Source organism: Colias croceus, chromosome 9 (genome assembly GCF_905220415.1).
Source record: "Colias croceus chromosome 9, ilColCroc2.1".
Lineage (NCBI taxonomy): Eukaryota > Metazoa > Arthropoda > Insecta > Lepidoptera > Pieridae > Colias > Colias croceus.
In genome coordinates, this window is record NC_059545.1 from 7,927,552 (window position 1) to 7,941,336 (window position 13,785).

The 13,785-nt window shown below is 31.0% G+C and overlaps 1 protein-coding gene across 2 annotated transcripts in view; it reads right to left on the bottom strand.

The window, feature by feature from the left end:
- Nucleotides 1-5,111: 5,111 nt before the first annotated feature.
- Nucleotides 5,112-13,785, bottom strand: part of LOC123694436 (C-type lectin domain family 4 member M) — a 70,082-nt gene continuing 61,408 nt past the window's right edge. For both annotated transcript variants that reach the window (XM_045639876.1, XM_045639875.1), the window contains 2 exons: nucleotides 7,031-7,139; nucleotides 5,112-6,215 (listed from right to left, as the gene is read on the bottom strand). In XM_045639876.1, the coding sequence (XP_045495832.1) occupies nucleotides 5,965-6,215; nucleotides 7,031-7,139 (360 nt within the window). In that variant the 3' untranslated portion in view covers nucleotides 5,112-5,964. The remainder of the gene's footprint in view (nucleotides 6,216-7,030; nucleotides 7,140-13,785) is intronic.

Genomic DNA, 13,785 nt, shown 5'->3' on the forward strand with positions numbered 1-13,785 from the left:
ATACTACTCCGATAAAAGGACTAAATTAATCAGGCCTATTGTTAACATTCAGTGACCACCCAAATCCACTCGACAGTGATGCGTCAACGATACACGTTCAAACAAATTGAAAACAAAATGCTAAATATATTGTAAGCTTGTTCTGTACGGGGATTACAAGCGGGATTGAATTTTGCATGGCTACGGGAAAAGGTCATGGGTCGACTTTTAGTGATCGATACTTAGCAGTTGGGAACGTTAAAGTTTACGCTTAAATTTAGAATAGGCTATTTGGGGCTGTCTTCAAGATAGATACGGTTAGAAATAGAACATTGTTTCTTAACTATACGTTTGGGGTTTTATTAAAAATGAAGAATTGCTATGTCTCGTTCTTACATCTCAAAAAATTTGACTGTTTGAGAATTGTTTTGCTCTACATTTATATTTTATTAGAAAATAAATATTTCTCGCATTGCATAGGTATTGCTCATCATTAATCCTTAATGTAATATAGACATTTTCTATTTACATTTATTTTTATTTATTTAAATGGTATTGGTATATGGTACCTATACCTGTGCTTAGCCATTACCAAACATCGATCCTCAGTCCTCACATCACTGCAATCTGCATTCGCAATTAACAAAATAGCAACTATAACGAAATCATGATACGAGCAGCGAAACGTCCACAAGAGCATCCTACAGGCATGCAATATGCTGAGTGTTTAGAACCCTGTAGTCACTAGTCAGTAGTGCATTGTGAATGCCATGCCTGTCGCCTAGTAACGCGACTTTAACGTACATTGCACTTCTTTGTGATGTAGGTTACCTATTTAGTTGAAGTTATGTAACGTATCGAAGGGGACAATAATTTAATTGGATGTTATACGGATAGTACATACATATAGTGTACTTTTAAGTTATGCGCTACACTACTACATAAGTACATAGTAGGAACGTAAGATATATGAATGTAGAGTCTCATTTTATCCATATCATCATATCAATCTATTTATTGAGGAACCCCTAATGCTGCTTCAGATACTTTCAGACCTATACGTAGATATGTACACTGAAAAAAAGGGAGTTTGTGTATAGTTTTTTCGTTATAATATGTTGCCTCAGTTAGCATAGCTCTTTTGCTGCATAGAAGTTTTAAGTCAGGATTCCCGTATTTGTTTAAAGGAAGTAGAATACGAAGCAAATGAGGCACAAAATTGCTGCACACGTTAGAATAAATCACATAAATCACAAATGGCGCATACCGTCTTTTGAATTCAAAAACTCCAATTTATCATTACGGTCAGGTGCTATTCTGTAAAATCCTGGGACTTCGGAATTTATATTCTTCGACATCAATTAACATTTTATACTTTATTTTCTGTTCTCTTGTTAAAAATTATTTACGTAAATTGCAACAAGTTTTCTGAAATAATTGAAGCTTAAACGAACATAATATGAGCATCAAAATTGCCCATTCATTGCCATAAAGCATTGAATGTACAGGGAAAACGTGTAGAAGAGGTTGTTTTTCCCCCAGTAACGCACTATTCAGTACATTGTCGTATGGTACTCTATACTCTTTGTGTTCTATGTACTCTATGGAGTCTGTAGTACATGAGCGTTTTGAATTTTGCCTTTTCAGGTCAAGCTTGTGATTACGGTGCTATGTGGTTTGATTGGTTGTTGGGTTTCATGAATGTCCTTGCTTACAGCGAAATCCTTGATTTTTGAGGACATTTCTAAACAGGTAGTTTTCGTAAGTCTATATATAGCAAAAGTGGTACGATTTAGAAAATGATTTGGTGGGGTTATAAAAAATGAACGGATCATTTTCATTTCAAATGCACAAACAAACAGTACAAAGTACATACAGCTTGGTTCTATGCAATTAATTAAATTAAAATGACATAGGTAACCGATATTGATAAGTCTTTCACCAATCTATTTTGTTTTATCTGTTCTTTAAAAAACAATAATCTTAGCTTTGACTCGATGATAATGATGTTCGCTTAAATTTTTTATATATAAATTATTAATTTATTAGTATTAAATTAGTATATCATCATTTATGTAATAAAAATTCACTGCTCCGTCCGTTATTAAAGAGGCAAACAATAAGTTCGTGAACAAAGGCAACAATAAAGCCATAACAATTTGGCCAACAATTATTGACCTTCGTGAGAATGTAACAATTTGCAAAGGTCATAACTTCAATAAGGGCCACAATGTAACTGGGAACCGCGTTTGTTTCCTCCCCGTAATGGCGTCAAGAATAATTACACCTACGGCCCAGACGGCTTTCTGTGGGTTAAAAATAATCGCGGTGAAACGTTAAATGTGGTTTTGTACTGTTTTTTAATAATACGAGCAAATATGAATTTAAATTGTAACTGTGCTTCAGAATTTACGATCGGTTCGTTTTCATTTTTTTATTCACAGCTCATATATGTTTGTTAATTCGAAATACGTCATAAAACAATTGTATTCCAAATAAATAAATACGATCATCTCCTTTCAAATATTGCAAAAACTTTCTGCGATTAGGTACGATTTATTCCTCTAACAAATTTATTTTGCGAACGCCTGATGATTTTATCATAGCAACATCGTGTCAATTTGTGGCTAACGTTGCTAATTTAATGCGGTGCTAGCAGACTGTGAGGGATCGAATTGGACGTTGGATTTCGACGGAATATCACATGGCTTCCCCTCGATTTGTTTGAGCGAGGAAGAGGGACGTAGATTGCATGTTCAGGAAATTAATAGTCGACGCGGATTCGTTTTGGACAGAATATTGCGATACGTTCGCGTTTTTGGTGTTGATGGAATGGAATTCTTATGATGATCAACTACTAGGTATATATTATAGTATAGATCGGTATGGTGTAAGCATTACCGCGAATGCTATTGCTTGTAAATTCTGTAATATTATTCTGACAAGAAGTAACATTCTGTTACATGGTAAGGAAAAGCCCTTTTACTGTACAACACATAAAATTGTACACAGCATAAAACAGAAAGACGTTCAATTTTTATAAAATTTTCTTTGAAATTGCATATTTAATTCTATATTATATTCTATATACATATTTCGTTTCTTTCAATTCAAGCTTTCAAAGCTAACCAAGGTTTAAATAAACATGGATTATTTACATTTCTTCCCCATGTCATGTTGGCCAAGGGTGGAGATATTAAAGGCGGATCCCAAATATACATTCTAAATATACGTATGGATATTCAATGTGACCCTTCTCTTCGCCTTTGATTGAGGAACTAGAATAAATATTCAAAATATTTGATGCTTGTACCCTCTTACCAATATGTCATTTGTATGTATAACGTAACTATTAGCTAAGAATAATGAAAAAATACTTAAATACTGTAACTATAAGGATCCTTAGTAGCTAATAATATAGTCTGCAATTTATACTTAAATAACCGGGCTAACTCCACCGGGGTAGAAATTCCTTTTTAGGGTTCCGTAGCCAAAATGGCAAAAACGGAACCCTTATAGTTTCGTCATGTCCGTCTGTCCGTCTGTCCGTCTGTCCGTCTGTCACAGCCGATTTACTCGGAAACTATAAGTACTACAGTGATGAAATTTGATGGGAATATGTGTTGTATGAACCGCTACAAAAATATGACACTAAATAGTAAAAAAAAGAATTGGGGGTGGGGCCCCCCATACATGTAACTGAGGGATGAAATTTTTTTTTTCGATGTACATACCCGTGTGGGGTATCAATGGAAAGGTCTTTTAAAATGATATAAAGTTTTCTAAAAAACATTTTTCTTAAAGTGAACGGTTTTTGAGATATCAGCTCTCAAAGTCGTAAAAAGTATGTCCCCCCCCCCTCTATTTTTATAACTACGGGGTATAAAATTCTAAAAAAAATAGAGGTGATGCATGCTAATTAACTCTTTCAACGATTTTTGGTTTGATCAAAGTATCTCTTATAGTTTTTGAGATAGGTTGATTTAACTGTAATTTTGGTTAAGTTATTGTGCTTACACTGAAAACGATATTATATTTGCTGCTACGGAACCCTTTGTGCGCGAGCCCGACTCGCACTTGGCCGGTTTTTATGCTTGAGGCAAATCCTACAGCCTTATTATCATTAAAAGCCATTCAGCCTTTCTGAGAGATAAGTGGCGTAACGAGCCAGACTTACTTTTAAGTACATAAACGTGTAATATTAATTTTTTCAAAAACCATAGAGACACTTCTATTCTGCTAAGTGCTAATAGATCGTAGAGACTTATAAAATCTATAATCATATAACAGGTATCATATAATTAAACACTATTATTCCTCTAAAACACCAGGAGCTTAGAAGAACCTTATTATTTTGCTTTGTTACAAAATTATAACAACAAAATAAAAATTATGCAAAAAAATTAAAACAGACAATTTTACGGCTATATTGCATCAAACACAATTTATGACGAAAATTAAAAGCTCTATTCCGATTCGTTACACTTAATATTCATTAAGAGTTGCATTAAAAACTCCAGCAACTAATTAAATAAAGGCTCTCAGCTACAAACGGAAAATGAAACCTCCTTACAAAGTAACCTATTTACGAGGACGGAAATGACGAGCTTGAAGCGGCATCACGGTAAGTAGCCACTTCCGGCGCGCAAATGAGATTTAACTTATGCCGATATCGCGGTAAATTTATTTATAAATAGGCTTAAAGTACAATGTACGATTTTTTTGTTTAATGTGGGAGGTTTAATGCTTTATTTATTTATGTTACATTAAGGCACAAATACGACAAACGAACAGGATCGGAACTTTTTAGAAAAACGCTGTCTTGTTTATTGCAATTAGCAATTATATTAATTTTAAATAAAATTGCATGCATAATTGCAAGACCATTATAGCTCAGATTTTTACAGCACAATAGAGATCCTATAAACTGATTTTCAATTATTCAAAATTATTTTTTTTTGTCTCTGTTTGTCTGGTCTCTAGATAAAAACTATACCTAGCTTATTATGTGTTTGTGTTTCAAAATGGATCCTTAATCAATAGGCAATCTTTAATTGTGATAGAAACTAATTCTTATGGTCTTTCGCACTTGCCTTACAAATACAGGGTGTTTCAATAAAACAAAACACAAATAACTCGTAAGTTTCGTTTATTTTTCCTTAAAACTATTTTTACACAAGGTAACTTGTACTAACACTAGTTTGACTATGGACACACGTGTCCTTCGAGCTGCGACAGCTCTGGTAACAAGATCATAGGCAGTGACCGTTACAACTTATCATAATATATGTTTTTTTGATCCACAATCTAATTTTATTGATACATATACATTGCACATTGACGAATGTTTGCTACCAATACTAAAAATAGCGATATTATATTACGCATACCTACATGAAATTTTGTGAAAATGTCTATGTGTTAAGAGATATGTTCAATATTATATCCTCATTTCAGCATTGGTAGTTCTAGTCAATAGATGGTATTTTTGCAATCAAATAATAAATAACAACCCTACCTAATCTACAATCAGTACAACTTCTTCCTTGTACGAAGAAATTGTATCACATAATTACAAATGTACTGAGTACTGACCGTAATCATTTCTATTCCATCTTATTTACTTGAAATAGAAGATTAACATCTAGCACACTACTCTTATATCACAACAAAACAATGAATTGTAATAAGATTGTGCTAAGGACACGAAACATGGTTTAAATAAAACCCTAACTACTATTTGAACACAATGTACAGTTTTTGAGTAGTAATTTACAGAACTATTAATCGAGTCGGCACGTAAAAGTTAACAAAACAGTATAAAATAATTTGTGACGTTACAGTATGTATCATCGTAAAAAAAGTATTATTAAAAATTGTCAATAAAAATGTACGACACAACCATTTCCACTAAATATAATTTTAACTTCCATTTAAAAATGTAACCACCCTGTATAACATGTCGTGTCCAGCACTATAACATTATCAATCGGACCTCACTTCGCAAATGAAGTACGTTTCGAAGGAACAAGGGGAGTCGTTCCACTTGAGACCTTTGTCGTCTCTGTTCCATAGTTCCAGGCAGTTTTCTTCTTCTCCGTTTTCGTATCTGAAGTTGTTTGGTTCGCCGGCGTTCCAGTTGACGAATGTGAGTGGCCGACCGTTGGCCATCCAGAAGAAATTGCCTTCTTCAGCCAAATCGGTACCTGATGTCCAGAAATGCTCGCGGCCGTATCCTGGAATTTGAAAGGGCATTTTAGTCTCTAAAATATGTGGTGTAATTTAAGGGATACATAAAGTTTGTCTATTGTAATTCTTTTTGTTTGTCTTAAAAGGGTATCGAGAGTGATTTTAAAATGGTAATGCTTTGATGAGAAAAAACAAAACCGACTCTTTGTACAATACTACTACTACTTTGTTGAATATTTCATTGAAATTATGATACATGCGTTGCATTATTATTTGGATGATTTGTAGTTGTAGTATTTTTTATATGTCAGTTCTTCATAAAACAGTTATTTTTATACATACACAAATGCAACAATTATAATAGAATGCAGCAATAAAAATATTTCATAAACATCTCTTCAATTACAAGCAATTAACATTTTATTTAATTGAACATAAAAATATCTGTCATAGCAGTAGCGTATTATAAGATCATACTGCATCCTCTTTAAATTATGAAAATTAGAGGAAATAGATCGATTATTAACAATGAGTCCTTAAACGTTTTAAATGCAAAATAAAATAAAGAAAAACTAGCTGTTTTGAAATTTGCTAGAGATGATACTATAAATATGTATGAAAACCTAAGTGCCTTTAAATTTATTTGCAACATTTCAGAAAATTTCATAAGGAAGCTCTATATTTCTATGAAAGCATTTGCAACAATTAGATTCATTAATATTTGATTAGATTCACTTTATTGTGTTATCTTGATTTAACTCAATCAACGGCTTTACGATAACCACCAATAATGTAGCGGTAATACAACAATTATCCGTAAATAAACGTATAATTTAATAATAATCTTAATAATAAATATTACCTGATTCTCTGACGTATTTCTCAAGCCTGTCGTTCTCTTCTTGTGACGAAATCGAGGCTAGATGCATTCCGTGGAACCTGCAGTATTGTTGCGCTTTGAACCAGTTTGCCTGAAACAATAGATTATACGTTATATAACTTTATATTATTTAATTTTTACTCAAATAATATAATGAAATAATAGAGTTGTTAAAACTTTTAAGTAATTAAATAATTACAGTTGGTTTTGAAATGACTGCATACATATGGGGAATAATTACCTCCTCTATGTTTAATCTATGCGCAAGAAAATATATTATGTTAAGTTTAAAATAAACGAATCAAATTCATCAATATGGAAATTGTGAAACCAATAATATGACAGTTTATGTACTACGTAGTTGTATAAAATAGGTATGAAGTCCGCATTTTCTTTGTTTTCGCTTGGAATCAAATTATTTTATTTCAAACATGCAGACAACAATGGAAACAATTTATAGACTTATCCAACTATAACCTATTACCTGTGTTAAGTAATAAAAATTTGATATGTTTTTCCTATTATTTGTTATGTGCTGTTGTTCAAATGTCATTAAATATCTAATTATGTAGACCCACTTTCACTGTTAGAGGCAGAAGATTAGTTTTCGTCATTAAAAAACTAGTTACTTGTGTATCATTAGTGACAATATAATTACGTAATATGTTATTTGGAAAACTTTTGATAGAAGTGATACTATGGAGAGCATACTATTAAAATACCTACACCTCTACCAGTCAAATTATTATTTTTAAGTTTTATTACAAACAAACGTCTTTTTTGTGTTTATGAACGACTTAATTACATCGATTGAAATTTCCAAACCTTCTTTATAGGTGGTAAAAAAATAAGTTTGAAAAAAGTAGTTTATTGACTATAATAGCACAGTATTACCATATTGTAATACTGTGACTATAGACTCTAGAGGGCGCGACGTGGAAGATAAAAGTCTCCCCGTGACCACGCTCGTTGTAAAGTGTTCGAAACGTTGGGAAAATAATAAATGAAATGAATAAATCCGTTAAAAATCTTGTCGAAGAAGATAAAAATATAATAAATGTACCTATTACCTTTATACTTCTATTAACATGATAGAAAAATGCGACAAACTTGTTAAAATAAAACTAATAAATTATAAGGTTGTGTAGCCTGTTTTTTAGATTTCAATAAATCGTAGACATCATTAATAACGGGACTATACTAATGAAATACTGTTACTGTGATATTGGAAAAAACAAATATAGTTAATTTGAGACTTGAATAATATTATCTAAAAGAATATTTATAATTTAGAGTGAATGGTCTATTAATCAACATATTTTGAGGTCATTCACATGGGATAAAAAATTATCAAACTTGTTAGGGATTTTGTTATATGATATTTAACGCTTATTTAAATAAGATAATGATCAAAAATAATATTCGAGTAAATTGATTAATTTGAATGCAAATTTCTAGAAATTCTGGATTTCACACAATTTGTTGGCTATTAATATACTTCGATCATAAATTCGCATGACATACAATTAATGATTTTAAATGATAACTTGTTTGTTAAACATTTATGTAAATTGTATTTGTTTAAAATTTTATAGTTTTCAGACTTATATCACACTTAATTTAATATTGTGCAGCTAAGCAACGTATTGGAGAGTGCTCTACGTTCAAAAATTTTGTTACAATTAAGTATATTTACAATTATATTTGTAAGTATCTATGTTTTAGAATTTTATATTTAGAAATTATATTAAATATTATATACGAGGCAAAAGGTGTAAAATTGTGATCAGTAATTTGAAGTTTACGCTTCATTTTCCATTGCAGCCGGCATACCCATTACTTCCAGTCCATTGATATCAGAGCTAATTTTATAGGAACGGACGTTTCATATTTCGATCAAGGAACTAACGTCCCTAATTTCAGAAGAAAAACATCGATATTTATATTGAAAATACTGAATTTTGTTGAAATGCCTGTTATGACAATTCTATAATATTATCTACGCTATGAATCAATAAAGGCTAGAATCTAGATAATATTATAAAAGCTTAGTAATAAAGAATATCATACAGAGAACAAGTATATTGTACATTACGCATTGGTAATTTCTAAAAGAGAAACCTAAAGCACTTGCAAAATCAGTGTTGCTTAAAAAACTTTATGAGATAAGGAAGCGTAGATATTAAAATTCTTCAGATTATCCAATTAGAACCTAAATTATGACAACATATTGTATAAGTCTTTAGACTTTAGGACATTCTATTAAAGTAATGCCTACGTAAAGACCTTAACAAGCATAACACACAAAGTTATATAATCTTTGTTTACAGATACGTATAATAGTTCTACAATATCCATTTTATTGTAACGATGGCTGCAAAGCTATTGTTTTGTCGTTACATGCATTTGGAGCGCGACAGTTCGGAACAGTTACAGGTTATGAAACCATTATTTTCAACCCACGCAATTTAATATGACAGCGAAATGTTCAAGGTACAATGCAGATAGTACAAATATTAAGTACACTAGGTTTCCGCCCGAGGCTTCGCCCGCGCAGTCAAATAAAAACCCGCATAGTTCCCATTCCCTTGGGATTTTCGGGATTGCGTCATTTTCCCCAGGATAAAAAGTAGCCTATGTCCTTTCTCGGGTATCAAAATATCTCCATACCAAATTTCATGAAAATTGGTTCAGTCGTCTAGGCGTGATTGAGTAACAGACAGACAGACAGAGTTACTTTCGCATTTATAATATTAGTATGGATATTGCATGATGGTCTTTAGGTAATACTGATAACGCCTACAACTAGTAGTAATCTTTGACATTACAAATTTACAAAGATGTAAAAAATATAAAAAAAATATTTTCATATATTATTTTATCAAAAAATAGCCGTGTGCAAATTTAATACTTTTAAATTTAAATTACATCGTAAATTAATTTTCAGCATAAAAAGCGAAGAGATAATATTTTTTATAAGTGAACTGCCAGCCTTCAACTCCGATAAAGGAAAGGGTGCACTCTGGGAGTATCACCCTTCCTATACGTGCTTGGTGTCTACAATAGCTCATACACTCATAGTTTTACGACAGATAAAAAATAACTGCAAATAAAAAATTATACATTTCTAATTGCCTCCCACCTAATATTTCGTAGGCGCGGTCCATTGATTCTGAGTAAGAGAAAGTTAAGGGTCAGCTACACGACAAGTATGATGCGTATGCACATCACGTAATACAAGTGATTAATAATTGCATGTTCTGACCAATTTGGGACCTATAAATCTTTTTAATTCGTGGGAATTCAATTCACCACATAGGTGGTATTGTAATTATCTTTTATTAAAATAAACTTTTGTTTTCATTGTGTTCAACACTCTTTTATATGGCAACATATAATATTCCTTGAGATTATACACATCTAAGCGAATGCTACCTATTGGCAATACTTAGATTTATTTACATACTAGATTTCCGCCCGCGGCTTCGCCCGCGTTTGCAAAGGAAAACCCGCATAGTTCCCGTTCCCGTGGGATTTCCGGGAGAAAAACTATCCTATGTGTTAATCCAAGTTACCCTCTATATGTGTGCTAAATTTCATTGTAATCGGTTCAGTAGTTTTAACGTGAAAGAGGAACAAACATCCATACATCCATACAAACTTTCGCCTTTATAATATTTATTTACATATTCTATAGATTAGCATCCACTGAAGGAAACATAAACATTTTTTGGCTTTATATTCGCAGGGATGGAAACCAAAATCCTTAACTTAAAAACATAAATTATATAAAATATTTTGTGTGTCAATATGGTCGTTAAATTAGCCTGTTGACAAAGATGGACGGACCAAGAATCGATATGATGAATGAAATCGCAAGCCGCGCCGCTTGTCAAATTTCCAATAAATCCTTGACCTAAAGATGAAAGCAAAATTATTGTTATTTATGTTTCAAGAGGACATGTTTTTGTTATGTCTCAGTTTAGAAGAATATTCTTAAATTGCGTAGTTAGGTATTTAAAAATGTTAATGTTTTTCGACTATATTATTATCAATTTCAATATAGTTATTTAAAAAAACTACTTAAACGAGTTTTAACTATTTCGATCGGTCGGTTAGTTAAACGAGTTATGATTATCTTATCAAAGCTTATCAAATTGTCATTGCATCAATTGCAATGTTTATTGTCGTTGCATCTGTATAAAAAAATATAATCAATAATAATGATAAAATATTGCAAAATTAAGAGCATTATGCATGATATAGATTGTGTTGTATTCTACTAGTTTAAATAGGTTACATCCTAAGTCCTAATCCTCACATACTTTCAGCTATAGTTTTATATTACGTAGTTAGAAGCCTCATAAGCTATCGCGGTGAACGTACTATAATGTGTACAAGACTTTAATTTGCAGAAATTATGTAATAGCTCATTAATTAATTTAAAATTGACATATTTTTCCACGTATCAATAATGATGTTTAATTTTTTAAACGAAATTGTGCTCGCATTATTACGTATTTTATAACAATTTTTTATTGATTGTGTTTTCATTATCTGGGATAAGCAATGGCGGGAATAAGATGACCGTTAATATGTACAAAGTTTTTCTTTCGTTTTTTTTAAGGCAATAAGAATGAATTTTTTTATTTTGAAGCGGTACAATTCGTAAAGTAGGTTTTTAATTTTCCAGTAAGCGCAGTGGGCACAGTTTAAATGAAGTGTACTTAACCTCTTGAACTTAGCTTCAAAAGAGCTGTTAGAATCATTCGACCTCCAAACAGAGATATATATGCTAATATTTTAAGAAATTTTCGTCTGCAAATTTGTTTATTAATAATGCGAATCTTCTGAAACCAGTTTTGGTAAAACTATATTAAAACGATTATAGGTAATATTTTTTGTTGGGATTGTAAGTTCTAGATCTAATATGATAAGATCAATAATAATTTTGTATAAAGTAATGGTGATAAATTCAAATAATGAATATATTTGATGATTTAAAAGAACTCAACAAAAACACAAATTCAGTTAAACAAGAATTAAACTCAAATCAACTCAGAACAGAATAATCAATTAAAACATTTTTATCGACTTGTTTACGTATATCCAAGGAATTTCCATTACGCTGTTTATATATTTTATAATATAGTACATTAGTATTTATATTATCCTCTTTACCTTATTCCTTTACAATATGAACAAAAGAATACCTTCCCTTCAGACATAACTTATTACCTACATACTTTGATGATATCTTGGATGCCCATGGTGCATAGCATGCGTTCATGCATGGATTGTCATATTATTTATAAGAAACTCGTATGTGAACGAGAATTACAAGAAAATATATAAAACAAAGAATGAATAAGTTGATAATTAAAAAAGTTAATTAAAATGAAGTCCCAATATCATACAATATGCAATATGTACAATTTTATAGCATCATATCTGGCAACGATTTTATGCAAATTCTAAATTTAACTTTTTCTTTAAATTATAAATTTAACTTTGTATTTTGACTAAATTAATCTAAAAAGGACTTTGGATCTATACTGTCCTTCAATAAATATACACGACTTAGGTTACCTAAGATAACGATAGTTATCTACTAGTTATTATTCTTTGCCAATACTAAAAAATATTTTATGCAGTCTTTAAATTCTTAATTTATACAAAAAAAGAAACAATTTCATCAGATAATAACGCAGGTATCGGTATGTGTGCTGCTGTAGGAGGGCATGTAAAAGTCAAAAATATCTAGACTAGATTGATATTCTGGTTTTTCATACAGTCATAAAATTTTATGAATTAGTTTGTTTACTGTATGTCTTTTTGTTCATTGATTTCATTATGAACAGATATGTGAAGGTAAGTGTTAATATTTAAAAACATTAAAGGACAACAGACAAGACACAAAATTGTTCAATAATATTTTATAAATTAAGTTAGTATAGAAAATTAGATTTTCTACTGCTTAAATATATAAGAGGAAAAGTTTTCAGCTTTATATGATTGTAGGGTGAAATCTTAAGAAGTACCTAAGTATCTACTGAACGGCTCTTGAAAATTAAAGCTACACTATTCCCGAGAATTGGCAATTTATTTATACATAATACTGTGATGTCAATCCGGACGTATTTGCGAAAACAATAAAAGGATTCATGTCCTTACAAGACAATACTAAATTCTTTAAATATTATCTAAGTATGTGGCGTACTACATGGTAGGTCCATAACTACTACATTATATACCTTATAATGCAATTAACTGGTTTATATGTCATATTAATTGAGCACGTGCAATAATTAATATGGATCACTCAGTTATTTCAAAATTATGAATCATGGATGTTATTACACTGCTATTATCATTAGCAATAACTTTAATGTTAAAGATAATCAACAATGGTAATAATGAACCTATTAAACAATTACGATTATAAATATTTTCGAGTAATTGTTAATACTCTGTCATGGAAGAGAAACTTACGGAATATTTAAATGAAAAAAACCTTCATGGTCAGTTTCGGCATTCGGTAGAACAAAAGGAATGGTTGATCCAGTATAATATATATAAAAGATATCAATTTATTAATAATTGTTTCAAAGAAGTGATTTTGTATATGGTCATATAGGAAGTGAGAAAAATAAAAACAACTACTATCGAATATTTCGGTAATTGCAGGCATATAATATATATATTTAAACATCGAAGAACATGAAGAATGCTTCGAA